At 54.4% G+C, this 17,948-nt stretch overlaps 2 protein-coding genes across 2 annotated transcripts in view; both read left to right on the top strand.

Moving 5' to 3' along the window:
* Positions 1–866: 866 nt before the first annotated feature.
* Positions 867–17,948, top strand: part of SCAMP4 (secretory carrier membrane protein 4) — a 39,341-nt gene continuing 22,259 nt past the window's right edge. The window contains exons 1-2 of the mRNA XM_077121275.1: positions 867–981; positions 15,366–15,416. Of these exons, the coding sequence (XP_076977390.1) occupies positions 15,410–15,416 (7 nt within the window). The 5' untranslated portion in view covers positions 867–981; positions 15,366–15,409. The remainder of the gene's footprint in view (positions 982–15,365; positions 15,417–17,948) is intronic.
* Positions 888–15,329, top strand: ADAT3 (adenosine deaminase tRNA specific 3). Its single transcript, XM_077121274.1, has 2 exons — positions 888–981; positions 12,644–15,329. Exon 2 carries the CDS (start codon positions 12,660–12,662, stop codon positions 13,722–13,724), a length of 1,065 nt encoding a protein of 354 aa, XP_076977389.1. The 5' UTR covers positions 888–981; positions 12,644–12,659; the 3' UTR covers positions 13,725–15,329.

Here is a 17,948-nt window from a genome sequence, read left to right as displayed (position 1 = left end):
GGGGTAGTCCACTGACTCCCCCCCAGAGTCTCGGCACCCCATAATCATCCAGCCTGCTGACGTCCTAGGAGGCTGCTTCCCACTTAAATACACAAACTGGGGGTGGGAGGAGAGGAGGTGAACCCCAGAAGCTGCGGGGTCGCCCTGGTTTATACCACCTCCACCGTCGGAAATTTCTTCTGGGGTGTGGGGTGTGAGGTGTGCGAAATGAACTCCACGTTTTTTTCCAAATAATTACCGCAGGTCTGCCACCTCCGCACTGCCGATATCGGGGGCTGGTCCATTCTCTGGGTGGGGGCATCCCTGGGCTCCCCCCTACCCTATGCCAGCAGCCCTCACCCCACCCCCACCCGTGACGACCACAGATGTCCCCTGGTATCTCCCGTGTCATGGGGTGGGGGAGCCGAGTAGCCCCGAGGGAGCCTTACTGGGGTCACCCCATTTATCTGGGATAAGTAACTGTACTGCTCATAATACTATCACTTTTGGTCCAGGAGAGTCAAGAGGTGCTGTTCTCTCAGAACAGATGGGAAAAGTGGGACCCAGAGGCGGCCAAGCCCCCAGGCCAGCACGATCGGAACCAGCCGCTCCAAAACAGACCAGACTCCTCAGAAGTGGTGACCCCTTTCTGCCTCAATCTCCCCACTTTGCCGATTCCCAAAGGCCTTCCGGGTTCCTATTCTCCCCTGCTCCCGGACCGGTCTAGAGTCCGACGATCCACACCCGCTCCGACTCCGCCCAGCTCCGGGTGGCAGAGGGTCACGTGAGGAAAGCCCCGCCGAGGGGCGGGGCAAGATGGCCTCGCGCGTTGCCTCCTGGGGATTGTAGTCCTGGCCCTCCTCTGCCTCGCACCGCCCCCGACACCGGAACTACGCTCCCGTCGTACCCAGCGGCACCAGGGAGCGACTGAGGCGAGGCGGGGTGAGCCGGTTGCTAAGACTTGGTGAAGCGCAGCGTTGCGCTCGTGCCCGTCTCCCTCAGGTAAGCGCGAGGTCCCGGGTATGGGGGTTCCCCTAGCCCAATCTCCTGAGGAGGGAAGGCGGTAGCGGGGCTCTCGGTTGTGGGGGGCAGCGGCCACGCGAGAAGTGAGGGGGCGGCCGAGTTAGATTCGCGAGCGCCTTGGGCGGGCGGGTTCTTGCGGGGGGCGCGAGGCGGCGGCGCGTGTGCGCGTGCGTGGAGGGCGGGGCGAGCCGCGGTACTCCGCGCCCACCGCTTTTCTGCGCGTTCTCGCGCGCCCCTCAGGCCAGAGATAGAGGCCCCGCGCGCCCCACCTGCTTCCGGTATGCCCTGGCACAGGTCATCGCAGCCAGTCCCCTGTCTCGGGGCCTCTGGCCTCGCGCCCTGGTAACCCCTTCCTCCGCATACTGCGAGTTAGCTTGTAGGCGAAGGTCCCCAAATACATATTCAGGATGTATTACTCAGTATGAGTTTGGGATAAGCCACATATTATTTTTTAGTATAGATATGTCCCATATTATTCTTGGGACATACTTATCCTAGAAAATTTTTCATGTGTCTGAAATTCACATTGAACTGGGCCCCTTGTGCTTCGTCTAGCGACCCTGCTTGCTTGGGGAGGGGCTCGTTACAAATTCCAGATTCAGTCTTGGAAACCGTACTTGAAACAAGCGTCTGCTCCCACTGTGGTCCTGCCCTGAGACTCAAGCTTTGGCACCAGTCTGCAGCGGCTGTTCTCTCTGACAGGGATTCCCTTCCCTACTCTGCCTGCCGTCCAGCCTATTGTGGGTCACTGCCTCCGTGGCCTCCGTCCTGGACTCTGCTCACCATAGTCATACTACTAGGTCACCATTTGTGAGTGCCGCAGCATCCCATGCCGTCGCAGGGCCCCTCACCGGCTTTGTCATCTGCTTCTGACAGCTCTGCTGGGGTGCAGCTGTGACTGAATTCTCTTTTCACAGGCTCAGAGGGGTTAAGACGCTTACTCAAAGTCTCACAGCCAGGAAATGTTGGCTGGGGAAAGGACTGTTGGGCGGGGTCGAAATCTTGTGCGTGTGTTCTGGCTAGGCACATCCAGATTTGAGTGCTGACTTCTTGGGCCTGGGTTTCCTCATCTGTAGGGTAAGATGAGGCCTCCCAGCCTGAGGTTTACCAAGATTATCCCCGTGTTGTGCCAGACCAGGCAGGATGCACTGGGGAGTGGTATTCCAGTCCAAGGACTTCTAGCCTCTACCCCACCTCTGGACCGGTGCTGTCGAGGGAGGGGGCTGAGGCACACCCAGGAAAGGGGCAGAGGTCTAGACTGTCAGGGGTCCCATCTCCTTGCTACAGCCAGAGTCCCCCAGGGCTGCAGTGGGTGGACCTTCTCTGCCTGAACAGACTCCACAACCAGTGAAAACAGGCCATGAACAGGGAGGTGTTGGCTACCTCTTTGTCATAACCTGTGTGCTCTGAGTCCTTCTGTCACTGGGGGCAGGTGGTGAGCCTCTCCTAAGCCTCCTTGAGCCTGGAGCATGGGCTTTTTTGGGAGGCTCTATCCGGGGAAGGGACTGAGTTAGGCGGGCCCAGCAGAGTGGGCAGGCCAGGGCAGCACTGAGGCCCGCAAAGGATGTAGAGACACTTGGGATGTCTGGGGCTGGGGTGAATTGGGGGCTTTGAGGATGAAGCAAAGACTTAGGTGCAGCTCAGAGGTCTCTAGTCAAGGTCTGACTCCCTGAAGTACCACCCCCAACCACATCTGGACGCAGATGCTACCTCCCAACCCTCCTCTGGCTGGGGTGGGGCCCTGGGTGCACCTCCATGTTTGTACTGTGGACACTGTTCGGGGGGTGGGGTGGGGGCTGGTGTTCCCAGTCAGCACTTTTGGGGTCTAGGGTGGACTGTGCTCTTATTGAGACCCCGATTTTCTGTCACTGGTCTTGGAGAGCCCCTTCCTTGGAAACTGGGCTTGGACCAGTAGTTCCCTCCTGGGTGGGGAAGAGAGTCGATTCCTGGAAGCTCTGAGGACAGCAACAGGGTTTCCCAAGTGTTCTGAGTGTCAGTGGTACTAATGGTGATCAGCTGTCATCTTTGAGGGCTGGGCCCCCTTGGACAGTTACAAGTCCTTTCTCTGTCTGCGTGATTGTTTTATTTCTTAACAGCTTTATTAAGATATAATTCATGTACCCCAAATTCACCCATTTAAAGTGTATATTTTGGTGGCTTTTAGTATAGTCACAGAGTTGTGCAAATGTAACCACTGATTCCAGAACATTCTTACCACCCCAAAAAGACACCTCATACTTGTTAGCAGCCACTCATTTTCCCTTCTCCCCCGGTACCTGGTGCCCTCTGATCTTTCTCCATGGTTTTGCCTGTTGTGGACATTTCTTGTCCTTGGAGCACATAACATGATCTTTTGGAATTGGCTTCTTCCACTCAGCACACGACCCTATGGTTCATGCATGTCGTAGCATGGAGCAGCACCTCATTCTTTTTATGGCTGAATTCTATCAGTGTTTATTTCCCCTTCATCTGCCAGGGATTCTTAGATTGCTTCCACCTTTTGGAGATTCTGGGCTTCCTGTTGGCAGCAGCTGTGCGGGTTTCAGTGCGGATGTGCACCCTCAGGTCCCACAGTGTGTACCTGGGAGCGGATGGCTGGTCACGGTAACTATCTCCATGACTTTTCTCCCCAGGAGCCAGCAGCCTGCTCAGCGGGGTCCTGATGGCCGCCGACTATTTTTGTGTCTTGTTTTGATTTTAATCAGGGTGACAGACAAGGGAGACTCTGTCGTTTGCTCTGAAGACAGTGGGAGCTTTTGTGGCTAGAGCAGGCCTTGTGGCGAGGGGTGGGTTTGGGAGGATGATTCAGTCATTTTCTCCGGGCCTTGGGTGGCAGTAGCCACAGTGGCCCGAGGTATCCCCAAGTGTATGGGGTGCTGCTCTCCACGCTTGGCCATTGGCTCTGTACACTTGCCAGACTTGGCATCAGGAGCTTAGAAGATGTGTTCATGGGAGGTGGCTTTGATGTGCCCCTCCCCGGGGGACTGGCCAGCAAATAAACAGCAGAGTGCTAGGCGTTGGGGCACTGGGCTTACCACAGAGCCGATTGGGCAGCACGTTAGTGTGAAATGACTCACCCTCAGCTACGAGTGTCTAGGGGGAAGCCTGCAAGAGTAGGGACAGGGGCGGGGGGCGGGGTGGGCAGCAGTATTCGAGGCGGCCATCCGGAGTCATCGTGGTGTTGTCTGTAATTTCTTTCCCACTTAGGACGATGCTCTCCCGTGGAAATATAACAGAATATAACATGAGCCACACATGACCTTCCATATTTGAGAGACTGTGTTAAAAAAGTACAAAGAAATAGGTGAAATTCATTTTAGTAACATCTTATATAACCAAGACACCCGAAGTATTACCATTTCAGTGTGTAATCAACCTTAAAAAAGCCATTAGTGACAGTCTCAGCTCTTTTTCCGTTTAGCATCTCTGAGCGCCCCCTGGGCCTGGCACCCTCAGCACAGCTCCAGTCCCAGCAACCTCAGGTCACTGCCCAGTGGCCACACATGACCCAGGCTGCAGTACTGGACTGAGCAGAATAGTTAATTCTTTTATTTTTTACTTTTATAATTTATTTATTTATTTTGCTTAAAATGACAGGCATTCTTTTACAGTTCTTGAGACTAGTATTCCAAAATCAATGTGTGGGCCGGGCTTAGGCATAACAGTTTAGCATCATTTGCAGCTGTCTTCTCTTGCCACGCATCACCTGGGTGAGGAAAATAAAGTACAGTCTGACTTAGGAATGAGAGGAAACCATGTGCCTTCCTAGGAGAGAGTCCACACTGTCTTCCACGCTCGCCTATGCTCTGCACTTAGGGTTATGTCTCCAGCTGTCACTATATGCTTAACGCCTGCCTCCCCTCTGGGTGAGAGTTCTGGGGGGCCGGGCTCCCGCCACCTTCTCCTCTGCCAGCGCCCAGGACCAGCCTGGCTTGTGGTGACCCTCAGTGCTGACTGTGTCTTGAAGGAATAGGCTGAAAGAAGGGAGGCTGGTCTCTGCCCTGTCATGGATCTCACAGCATCTCATCAGGACTCACAGCCATCCGGGGTACAGGTGTGGGGCTCCGGGAGCTGGTGTGACTTTCCCAGGGATCCACACTTGTTGGTCTGCCAGGATTAAAGCCACTGGTCCAGTCCCTGCTTCACCTGCTGTTGCACCATTCTTGCCGGCCATCCACCGACTGCCTGAGTGTCACTCTCCAATGGCTCCTCCCCCTGGTGCTGGCCTGGGTTCCCTCTCCTTCCCTCAGCCATTTCCGACTCTGCTGTATCTGTAACAAATGACCGACAACTCACAGCCTAAAACAGCCCCCGTCTCTGATCTTGCCATAGCTGAGGTCTGGAGCCTGGGCCTGACTGACTGAGCTGGATTGTCTGTGCCAGGGACACTTGGGCAGCAGGAAGGCAGGGGCCTGGGCTATGCCTCCTCCCAGGCTCCCACAGGCCTTGACCTGATTCGGCCCCTGCAGGCAGCTGGACCGAAGACCCCGGCTCCTCCCTGGTTGTCAACTGGGGGCTGCTCTCAGGGACCTGCCTCACAGCCCCCCATGGATAACTTGCAGGGGGGCCATTTGCTGCATCACAACCATCAAGGGAGGGTCTTCTTGTAAGACCAGGTTACAGTCCTATGTAACCACCAGGAAATGCCACCTTCTGGTTACAAGCACGTCACAGCTCTTGACCTAGGAGTAGGCAGTGGTGGTGACAGCTTGTGCAGCAACAGCAAGACCAAGGCTTGGGACCTTTGCGACAAGGAGCATTACGGCTGTAATGGCCATTTGACCTGAAGGCAGATCTGTCCCAATTGCATGTCCCTGGATGATGGGCGGAGCAGCCACCAGACTCTCCCAGGTCCGAGTTGGCCGCGTGCCACGGCCCTTATCAGGCTAACTGAGAACCTCAGACAGCTCCACCAGAGTGAGGAGCCGGGCCCCTGAATTTGCAGCCCAAGAAAACACATGCCTCGGGCTGTGGCTCAACAGGCCTGAGGAGAGCCCGGTGACCAAGGCACGTGGCGGGACGAGTGGCTGTGCCCACCCCACAGGCCCATGGCCAGGGCCTGAGGTCACTGCCTCCATGAAACAAACTGGCTGGGAAGAAAAGCCAGTTCTGATGTGAGCTCTGGAGCAGGGTGTCTTGGGACCCCTCACGCAGACCAGGCCTGGCCCCCCTGCCGCAGGGTGAGGGAGGTCAGGACCCTGGGGCACCAGCTGCTTCGGCCAGTGGGTTACTGGGCTGTTTGGGGGTGGGAGGGAGAGTCTGTAGGTGTCGCTGCCTAGGTAGAGGTGCTTTCGCCATTCCTTTCTCGTCCTTCAGCTTATCCAGTCTCCAGAGACACAGCACAAGATTCTTTTTTTAATAATTAAAAAAAATTTTTTTAAACTTATCAGCACACAAACATGAATATTCTTCCCATATGATCATTTCATCCTTGGTATGTAATCAATAACTCACAGTATCATCACATAGTTGTATATTCATCACTATGATCATTTCTTAGAACATTTGCGTCAATTCAGAAAAAGATATAAAAAGAAAAAAACTCATACATACTGTACCGCTTACCCCTCTGTCTCATTGATTGCTAGTATTTCCATCTATCCAATATAATTTAGTATTTGTTTCTCCTTTGATTGATCACTAGCATTTCAATCTACTAAATTTATTTTAACATTTTTCCCTCTATTATTTATTTATTTTCAATCCCTAGGTTTTACTCATCTGTCCATACAGTAGATAAAAGAAGCATCAGACACAAGGTTTTCACAATCACAGTCACATTGTGAAAACTATTTCAGTATGCAATCACCTCAAGAACCATGACTACTGGAACACAGCTCTGCATTTTCAGGCAGTTCCCTCCAGCCTCTCCAATATACCGTAACTAAAAACGTGATATCTGTATAATGTGTAAGAATAACCTCCAGGATAACCTCTTGACTATTTGAAACCTCTCAGCCATTGACACTTTATTTTGTCCACTTCTCTCTTTCCCCTTTTGGTCGAGAAGCTTTTCTCATTTCCTTGATGCTGAGTCCCCACTGCTTGGGAGAATATCAGGAATTCTCCACATGGGGAAATTGATTTTTCCCTCTTTCTCGCCATTGCCCCAAGGGAACTTTAAAGCACAGAGTTCTTAGTCTTTAGCTGCTTGTGCTTTTGGTGGTCTCCTGGTGGCAGGAGTGCTGGTTCAGCCAGGCTTCAGAGGGCCGGCCTTGGGGTCACCACCATTGTGTCCTGAAGCTGAGGCTGTTCACCCCAGTGTGGACACTGCATGAGTGCTGTCTGAGCAGCCTGCAGGGGTGCCGGGGTCTCCTAAATTCTGGTTCTGTGGTGCTTTAACCACCTGCCAAACCTCAGGCTCTGGAAGCCCACATCCCTGGCTTCAGAGCTGCTCTTATAACATGTAAGTTTCTTTATCTGTGATGGGGGTTGCAGACTTTTCGGTAAAGGTGCAGATAAGTCAATGTTTTAGGCCTTGCAGACCCGACAGTGTATGGTGTACACGAAATGTAACCAAACGGGACTTGGACTGTTGAGTTCCTTGGACTGTTGTTTGCCAACCCCTCATTTGTAATCTGGAGGTGATGAGATTTCAAGGTGATGATCAAATCACAGACCCTTGGTGAGCTTTAGTTCCTGTGTCTGGTGTGGCCAGCAGGTGCTTGCTAGCAGATAGGGCTGCAGGGCAGTTCTCGCTTAGGTCCCCTCTGCCAGGCCTTTTAGAATCTTGTGTTAATTTCCCAGATTCTCAGTTCTGAACGCTGAGAGTAAAGAAGGCCTGAAAGGAAGTAGGAAACTCTGGCCAGTGGCCAGACTCCTTCTTGGAGGTCCATCCTGGCCGCCTCAGGTGCTGTGGGGCCTTCTGGCTTGTCAGCAGGGCAGCAGGGACACTTCACTCCAGGGCCTGCCAGGAGCTTTGTGCCGACAGGGTGGCCACTGGTTCTGCTGAGTGCCGCTAAGGTGGTGCTGGCTCCTGGTGCTTCTGCTCCAGGTTCCTTTATTTCCTTCTTCCATTTCTCAATTTTCTCCACTCCCCATGTCAGCTGGGCTGTTTGAGTCGGTTTCAGTTTAAAATACTGCTGAGTCTAAAGTCGGCTGGGCTGTAGGAATGTCCCGGAAGGAAATTTAGTGTCCTCCCTCCCTCTAAGTTTCCTTCAGATACTCGGGCAGGCGAGGGGCACATGCTCCAAGTGTGAGCTTCTGCCCCTCCTCCCTGTCCCTGGTGGCATTGCATCTTCTCTCCTCGGGTCTTTAACTGAGCATACCCTGGCCCTGGCCTGGCCATGCTGTGGCCATGGGTGAGTGTCTTAGCCTCTCTGGCCCCTGGGCTCCTTGAATATCATCTGGCATCTTTACGTCACTAGGACAGTGTTATTTTGGGGGTCCCCAGACCACCACCAAGTTGAGAAATTCTCAAGGAGGACCCCCCAGGCTCCGGAGAGTGTTGTCCTCGCGGCTGTGGTTCATCACAGCAGAGGCACCTGGAGTACAGTCAACAGAGGGGACAGACATGTGAAGCTGGGTCCCGGGGAGACAGGCAGAAGCTTCTAGAGTCCTCTCCCCATACAGTTGCACAGATACACTCAGTTCCCCCAGCAGCAAGTGAGGATGGTATGTGTGAGGTGCTGTCTCCCAGGAACTCTTGTTAGAGACCTGGTGCCTGGGGTTTTTATTGGAGCTGGTCACATGGGCACCTCTACCATCCAGACCCTGAAAGGACAGCAGGTGTCCAGTCCCCATAAAGCACATTGTTTGCACAAACAGGCGAGGTGCAGGGAGCCCCCTTATCAGCCAGGGTGATAAGAAGCCTCCAGTTTCCTGGACCCCAGACACAGCGGTGCTTCTAAAATGGCAGCCTTGGGCCTGCTGTGTGAGGGTGTTGGCAGAGAGCAGAAGGTGGTGGATGTGGTGTCCAGGTGCCCAGCACCAGGACCACCTCTTCGCTTGTGCCACCTATGGGGGTCTGCCAAGATGCTGGCTAGGTTGTGGGGACCTTGAATACCTGTGGGGAGTCGGGGGGTAGACACAGCCAGGGGAGGGGAGGGTGCCAGCATCCTTGGGGCTGGCCAGGTGGATGCCAGGGCTTTCTAGCTGGAGGTGCTCACCTTCCAGTCTGCTGTCTGCGTGTCTCTCCTGGCCCTCCTGGCCAGCTACACCCTCAGGGGCAGCTCTCCCATCCTTGTGGCCTCCCCCTCCTGCAGGACAGCAGGGGCAAGGCGAGACTGAGGGCTGTGGGTCCCCCCGCTTCTCAGCAGGAATGTCTGCCTCCCCTTCTGCCTCCCCTCTCATCTCTGGGAAGTGTGGAAAACGGCCACGGTGGCTTCATGAGCATCCTGCTGGGAGGAGCTGCGGAAGGCCTGGAGGGGACAGGGTTTGGTTCCCAGGCCAGCCTACTGAGGCACTTCCAGGCCCCCACCCAACTCCTAGAGGCCCCATCAGGGTCTCCCTCATGAGGCCACTGTTTCCTCCTGGGTCTCTGGGTCCCACATTCCACCCTAATAAGAGCCTCCTTACCTCTTTCCCACCCTCTGGTAATTCTGGAAGTCAGGGGTGGGGTCCCAATAGGGAGACCTGGGTTCATGGGCTGGGGCAACCAGGGCAGCCCAAGGCTCCTGCTCACACCTCCAGGAAGGAACCAACCTCTTTTTGCCCCCAGTTGGTCCTCACCTGTCCTGGTGCTGGGCTGGCATTGCAGGGAGGACTCAGCAGAGAGGGTGACACCTGCCCTTCCCTGGGGACTTGTAGGGGCAAGGGCCACTGCAGAGCCAGACATCGATTGCATTCCATCTTTGGGACCCCAGACTTCTTAACTTCCCCACCCTGCCTTTCTCATGAGGCCATCCGGCCTCTGTTCCTGTTTGACTCAGACTGTGTCCCTTCTTGTTAGAGACACAGTCCCCCTCCCGTCATGCCCAACATCTCCTTCCCCATCACCCCTACGTCTCCTTCCCCCACTCTGCAACTCCTGCCCCAAGACCTTGGCACGTTCGTGCCTGGCTCTGCCTGGAGTGACCCTGACTCTGCCTCTGAATCTTTGCTCAGGTGGCCCTTTCTTTTTTTTTTTTATTATTATTTTTTAAATACCAAAAAACACCAAACAAATGCAAACATTCTTAACTTTTGATCATTCCGTTCTACATATATAATCAGTAATTCACAATGTCATCACATAGTTGCGTATTCATCATCATGATCATTTCTTGGAACATTTGCATCTATTCAGAAAAAGAAAAAAGACAAAAAAATTCATACATACCATACCCACCACCCCTCCCCCTCACTGATCACCAGCATTTCACGCTAAATTTATTTTAACATTTGTTCCCCCCTATTATTCTTCTTCATTTGATATGTTTTACTCGTCTGTTGATAAGGTAGATAAAGGGAGCATCAGACACAAGGTTTTCACAATCACACAGTCACACTGTGAAAGCTATATCGTTATACGCTCATCTTCAAGAAACATGGCTACTAGAATACAGCTCTACAATTTCAGGCAGTTCCCTCCAGCCTCTCCATTACATCTTGACTAACAAGGTGATATCTACTTAATGCATAAGAATAACCTCCAGGATAACCTCTCGACTCTGTTTGGAATGTCTTAGCCATTGACACTTTATTTTGTCTCATTTCTCTCTTCCCTCTTTTGGTCGAGAAGGTTTTCTCGATCCCTTGATGCTGAGTCTCAGCTTATTCCAGGATTTCTGTCCCACATTGCCAGGAAGGTCCACACCCCTGGGAGTCATGTCCCACTTAGACAGGGGGAAGGTAGATGCCCCCTTCTTGGCACGGCCATCTGTGAGCAAAGGCTGAGCCCCTCAGGTGCCCTGGCTGCTGTCTTTCCACCCTGTCCTGTTGACCATCTGCCCCCACATGTGTGTCGCCTTGTATCGGCGGCTGCACCAGCCCCAGTACACCGCACTGAGTGAACCGTGACTCTTCCAGGGGTTCAGAACTGCTCCCTGGGCAGAAAGTAGTCTTAGGCCCGCCCTGGTCCACTGTGGCCTGACTGGACTATCCTTGTTGTGGCTGCCTCACAGCCAGCACTGTTTGGAGCTCCCAGGAGGTGGTGGCAAGGGCAAGTTCCTGGCTTTCCGCAGTTTTAGTTCTTTTTAAAGCCGACAGCAAATGGAGCATGGGGGAGTATACTCCCTGGCCTGGCTCCCTGAGAGTCTGGGGCCTCTGTCCTGAGGTTGCAGGAGGTGGCAGCTGGGCTGTCCTCGTCTGCAGGTTCAATCAGGAACTTATCTACCTCCATGCTCCCTCAAATGTCACCTGTAAGGATTGCTGTCCCCAGTTCCTTGTGGCATCGGTGGGGGCCACCCCCTGCTCCCTGCCTCATGGCCCCCTCCGTCCTCAGGCTGCTGTATATGTCGAATCCTCCTTGGGCTTTGTGTTAGTCCTCTCTGAAGGGCCTGGGAGCTTGAGCTGCCCACCCAACTGTGTGGAGGACCCTGTAGGAAGGTCCAGCCCGTTCATAGGTGTGACCTGGAGCTGTGGGGGCCCCTTAGGACCCTGCCCACCACACCTGAGGTCTCGGGAGAAGGGGGTAGCTGCTGAACCTTGAGGTCAACTGAGTGGCATATGTAGGGAGCTGCAGACCCAGTGGTACTGGAACCAGAGACCGGACCCTCTGGGAGGGCTCCTGGCTACCCACAGGACCCCTGCTTGGGTGATGAGGCACTGGGAGGAGAGGCTTCAGAGCAGGGGACATAGGGAAGGATGTCCATCCTCCCTGCTGAGTAATCTGTGTGGTCTCACTTTAAAGTGTCAGTTAGCTGCTGAGTGTGGGCACGTGCCCTGAGCTCAGCCAATCAGAGGCTGTCCCAGGATTGGGGGCTGATGGTACCTGGGGCGGCTGGTAAGCTGGGCAGTCTCGGGCAGCTGAGGTTGTTGGCCAATGCTGTCCTGTTTTTAAGTTATTTGATTATATATATATATGCAAATATATATATATATTTGTATTTCTTTCTTGACCTTAAACCTGGGCGCTGGGGTCAGGCTGCCTGTCCCTGTAGCTCCTATTGGATAACCTGCTTCTGAATCTGCTGCCGCTGTTGTCATCTGTCCGTGCCATGGAGTAGTGCTCATCCCCTCCTTGGATGCTGGGGCACTGGGAGGGGAGGCCTCAAAAGGAATGAAGCCCCGATACCCATTATGAGGGTGAACCTCGGGGATGTTAGGTTCAGTGAGAGAAATAGAACATGAAGGGACAGATAAATGTCTGATTCTGTTGGTGTGAAATGTTTGGAACGGGCACACCCAGAGGCAGGAGGTAGATTTGTGGTTGCCAGGGGCTGGGTTGGGGGATAGGGGGTGGCTGGTAATGTGTTGGGGGAAACGGGAAGGTTCTGGAACTTGGAAGTGGTGATGGCTGCCCAACTCCATAAATGTCCTAAACGCCGCCGAACTGTACATTTTATTTGGGTGAGCCTCACGGCAAGTGAATCCTATCAAAGGAAACACACAGCTACCTCCGCTCTGCAGGAACAAGAGTTAGGAGCGTGTGAGCGCGAGTAGGGCAGAGACCCTCTGCCCTGGGCTGGAGCCCTTGGACTCACCCCAGCCCTCGGAGCCTCAGCCCCGGGATGGACACCTCGGCCGAGTATGATGGCCTGCCCCATCTCTGTCTCCACAGTCAGGCCTGCCCAAGGATGGAGCCTGCCCCAGGCACTGCAGAGCACCATGGGGATGAGAATGCTGGAAGCCGGGAGCCAGAGCCCTCACCGTGGCACGCCACCCCCGTCCTGTCTGAGCAGCAGTGTGGGGATGTGGAGCTGGTGCTTGCCTACGCTGCCCCCGTCCTTGACAAGAGCCAGACCTCACGCCTGCTCAAGGAGGTGTCCGCTGTGCACCCACTGCCTACCCTGCCGCATCTCAAGAGGGTGCGGTCAAGCCAGGCCACCGGGCGCCCGCCCACCCTCGAACTGCTGCTGTGCCTGGCAGGCCCAGCCCCGGGCCCGTGTGCACTGGCCGAGCTCCTCCCGCAGCTGGCCGTTGACTCCCACGGCCTGGGCAAGCCCTCCCTGGTGCCCGTGCCCGCCCGGCCCCCGCTGACCAGGGCCCAGTTTGAGGTGGCACGGGCCCACTGGCCCACGACCTTCCACGAGGACAAGCAGGTGGCCCGGGCGCTGGCGGGACGGCTCTTCTCTGCAGAGGAGCGGGCTGCGATGCAGAGACACATGGAGCGGGCCGTGCAGGCTGCGCAACGGGCGGCCGCAAGGGGCCTGCGGGCCGTGGGGGCCGTGGTGGTAGACCCAGCCACGGACTGCGTGCTGGCCACGGGCCACGACTGCCGCGGGCCAGCCAGCCCCCTGCTGCACGCCACCATGGTATGCGTCGACCTGGTGGCCCAGGGCCAGGGCCGTGGCGCCTACGACCTCCGGCCCCACCCCGCCTGCTCCTTTGCTCCAGCCACCACCCCCCTTGCCCGGCCGGGCACTGGGCGGAAGCTGGAGCGTGAGGAAGATGGTGAGGAGGACGGCATCCCCTATGTCTGCACCGGCTATGACCTGTACGTCACCCGCGAGCCCTGTGCCATGTGTGCCATGGCCCTCACGCATGCCCGCATCCGCCGTGTCTTCTACGGCGCGCCCTCGCCCGATGGTGCCCTGGGCTCCCGCCTGCGCCTGCACGCGCAGCCCGACCTCAACCACCGTTTCCAGGTCTTCCGGGGCGTGCTGGAGGCACAGTGCTGCCCGCTCGACCCCGACACCTAGCACTGCCTCTGCTGCGGTTGCCCAGGCCCAGCCACCCGGAACTTGTGGACTTTGGACGCTCCCCACTGGGGCCAAATCCATCTGACTGGACAGGCACAGGCTAGGGGTCTCCCTAGGTCTGCCCACCCAGCGTGGGGCCACTCTGCAGCCGCTGTCGCCACCCTTGACCCAATTGTCAGCACCCAGCTCCCAGGTGGAGAATAAACACAACAAGCAAATCTTGTGTTCGTTGACAGGCGCGTCGCTGTAGCACAGGAGTCCTGTAATGGTGCATTGAGGCCTGGGGGCAGTCATGCTTGTGCATGGGAGGGGAGCCCCAGGGCTGGGAGTCTTCCTGGGTTTAGGGCTCCAGGCGGGCTTGGGTGTGGGCTGGCCAGCTGGAGGCATCAGTCCTCACAGACCCTGTCGGTCTCCTGTGGCCTCTCCTTTCCAGGCAGCAGGGCTCTCCTGGTAGGGGCGGCATGTTCACTGCCCAGCAGGCAGGACCAGAGCCATGTGCGTGTGTGCCAGGCATTTAGCAAATGCCCGTGGACTGGCCTCAGGGGCACTGCTGTGGCCCAGGACATCTGTGCCCTGGCTGCTCTTGAGGAGCCTCAGGCTGGGGGACAGGGGCTCTGCCTTGGGAGAGACTCCAGGCCAGGCCCAGGTCTGGAAATAGATGTGGGGTGGGCACAGGCAGCACATAGAGAGGGGGCCGGGGATCCTGTCCTTGCTTCCTGCATAGGCTCGTCCCTCTTGGATCAGGGGTGTTGGGGGCCTGCCCAGAGGGAACACCTCCTGCTAGGTGGGCAGGCAGCAGGGGAGTTGCTGAGGGACAGGGCAAAGGTGCCTACTTGTCAGGGTGCTGAGAATCCCCCGGGCCACTTGCTCATTGCCCTAGCTGAGCTGTGGACTAGATGGGATACTGGAACTTTCTCACTAAATTGTGGGTGAGGGTGTGGCATTGCCATCTCCGTGCTTGCTGCCACCTGTCCTGCCTGGGTGTGGCTTCTCATCTCTGCCCACACTTGTTGCTGGAGCTGGGTGGGTACAGAGCCCAGCATGGGCCCCCTCCCCTTTCCTGCCCGGCTCTGGGGATGTTGACCGAGATCTGTTCTAGTGTGTGTATGGGTGGGGCCTGTTGTGGGGGCCACTTGGTGCCCTGAGCTGCAGAGCCTTTCCAGAAGCACTGTCTGCCATGGGCCCTTGGTGCCAGGTGAAGTGCTGGGTCCTTGGCTCGATTGTCACAAAAGCCCTTGGCCCAGCCAGATGCACCCTTGGCCACACGACAGTGAGCCCAGTCCTCAAGGACTCAGAGTCCAGGCCTTGCAACAATTGCAAGGCGTTCAGAGCCATGGGGGGGCTCCCCAAAGGCCAGGTGAGGGGTTGGTAGGGAAGCCCAGGGAGGTGGGAGTGTGATGGGGGACACGGCAATCCCCCTGCTGCTCCCACGTCCTCTTCCTCCCAGATTTTCATCTTGGGGTTGGCCTGGCCGCAGGACTGTGGGGTTAGAGGGCTGTAGCCTGACCTTGCCTCTCCTACTGCAAGTCCCCTTAGCTGGGCCTGGACGAGAGGTGGCGACTCTAGGTGGCCCAAGCCTGCAGCTGGGTGTCCAGGTCACCCGGGTGACATGGGCCTGACGGTCACTGTCTTTTCTTCCAGGTGGGCTGCCGGCTTCAGCCCGGTGCCGGTTGGCCGCAGTGGAAATGTCTGGTGAGTCCTGACCTGAACAGCAAGGGGCTGGCTGGGTAGGCCCCCTCTTGGGTGGGAGCAGCAGCCTTCCTCAGGGCCAAGGTGCTGGGGTGATGTGTCGAGCAATGGGCTGTGTGTGTGTGTGTATGCGTGAGGTGTGAGGTGCACTTAACACCACATCTGTTGGTACCCTTACAACGCACAGTTCAGGGGCATTTAATATGACCCCAGCACCCCACGGTCACCATCTCTGTCTAGTTCCAGAACATTTTCCTCACCCCAAAAAGAAACCTCATGCCCCTTAGCAGTCACCCTCCGTTCCCCCTCCCCCACCCTGGGCAACCACAGACCTTACTTTCTGTCTCTGAACTTTCCAATCACATAGATTTATTTTTACTTTCGACTTTTGGCTTGGTATACACACATCTGTACATTTGAAAGAAATTTTCTGATTTTTAAATTCATTCAAACTGAAGGGATAGTTACAAAAATAATACAAATCCCATAGAGAGAGCCCCATTCCCCTTCCCGGACAAACCAGGATCCACCAGTTTTGGCATTTTGCCGCATTTGCCTTATTGTTCTTTTCATCCGTCTATCCATCCATCAGTTATGAATCTATACCTATTTATCAGTCCATCTTCTGAATGCTTGAGTGGAGGCTTTGTACATCATGCTCTTAAACACATAATGCTTCCAGGTGCATTTCCAAGGAACATAGGTACTTCTGTAACCACCTTAAGTGCAGTTATCAAGTTCAAGAAATTTAACATGGATGTAAAACTTCAAGTCTATACTCCAGATTTTTTATATATCGCAGTAATGTCCTTTTGAGCCTCTTCTCCTCCCTTGCTGGGTCCCACTTGGGACCACAAATGACATTTAATTGTCACTGACTCTTTGGTTGCCCTTTTTTTAAAATTGTGGGAACATGTATACAGCATAACCCTCCCACATCATCCCCTCCTATTCTGTGGGACTCATCCCTGCACAGCCTTGTGGTCTCCCACCGCCTCTTTTACTAAATGTGTACTCTCATTTCTGTCTCCATGAACTTGCGTATTCTCCGATACTTTCTTTGTAGTTACCATGGGGCTTAAATTTAACATCCCAAATCTATAACAGTCTCCTTTGCTCCGATCCCAGCTCAACTTCAGTAGTTTACACAAACCACGCTCCTGTACTCTTCCATCCTCTACCTTTAGGTAGTTCTTATCACAAATGATATATTTATGACTCCTACACCACTAGGTTGTCATTACTTTTTTTTTTTTTTTGGTGGGGTGGTGGTGCATGGTCCAGGAATCAAACCGGGGTCTCCTGCATGGCAGGCGAGAATTCTCCTGCTGAGCCACCCTTGCACCCCCTGTCGTTAACTTTTATGCATCTTCCTTTGGGTCCTGTAGGAATAAAAAGTGCCGTAGCCTGGGCCTTTGTATTTACCGCTGCCGTTTCCCTCACAGCGAGCCTTGTTTCTTCTTGTAGCTGTGGCCCCTTGTTTGATGGCCTTTCCTTTGAGCTGCAGAGCTCCCTTTAAGCATCTCGGGTGGGGCTGCCCCAGTGGGGACGAATGCCCTCAGCTCCTTTTTATTTGGGAATGCCTCACTCTCTCCCTCATCTTTGAAAGGCAGATAGAGAATTCTTGGTCACCTAATACAGGACTTTTGGTTGGCAGATTTTTGCTTTCAGCGCTTTAAATCTGTCATCCCACTTCCTTCTTCTTCTTCCCCCATGGTTTCCTGTAGGAAATCGGCACTCCATCTTACTGAGGCTCCTTGTATGTGACAGGTTGCTTCTCTCTTGCAGTTCTCAGAATTATTATCTGGCAGTTGATGGTGTGAATATAATAGTCTACAGTGAGGGTCTGTTTGGGTTCATCCAGTTTGGGGTTCATTACGTGCATTGGATGTGTATGTTCATGTCTTTAGTTAAATTTGGGAAGTTTTCAGCCATTATTTCTTTGGAAAGTCTCTTGCCCCTTTCTCTCTTTGCTCCTCACCATGTGTCCACTCGTGCACTTGATGGTACCACAGCTCCCTCAGCTGTCCCCTTCCTTCACTCTCTCTTCCTTCTGCTCCCCAGATGGGTGGTTTCAGTTGACAAATCTTCAGGTTCTCAGATTCTTTCTCCTGCCAGCTCCAATCTGCTGTTGAACCCCTCTGGGAAGTTTTAATTTCTGTTACTGTGGTCTGAGCTGTTTGCTTCCTTTTCCTTCTTTCCTTCTCTATTGCTGTTCTTGTTGTGATCACCTATCATTCATTTTCCTGATTTCCTTTAGTTCTTTGTCCATGTTTTCCTTCAGTCCCTTGAGCTTATTTACGACCTTTTCCCCCTATGTCTGTACCTGGAATGTCCCAGGTCTGGTTCTTTGCGTTCACGGTTCTTATGCTTTAATCTTCCCCTTGCCTGGGCCATCGCTTCCTGTTTCTTTGTATCTTTTGTAATTTTTTGTTGAAACCTGGACTTTTTAAAAAAATTTTTATTTTACAAACATTCTTGACACACAAACATGCTATACATGGTATATAGCCAGTGGCTCACAATATCATCACA

Source organism: Tamandua tetradactyla, chromosome 11, assembly GCF_023851605.1.
Source record: "Tamandua tetradactyla isolate mTamTet1 chromosome 11, mTamTet1.pri, whole genome shotgun sequence".
NCBI lineage: Eukaryota > Metazoa > Chordata > Mammalia > Pilosa > Myrmecophagidae > Tamandua > Tamandua tetradactyla.
The sequence above is the reverse complement of the archived record's forward strand: the minus strand, read 5'-3'. Positions and strand labels throughout refer to the sequence as shown.

Bases quoted from the DNA above. Each gene is read 5' to 3' on its own strand.
- ADAT3 (XM_077121274.1), top strand. From the start codon at position 12,660: ATGGAGCCTGCCCCAGGCACTGCAGAGCACCATGGGGATGAGAATGCT.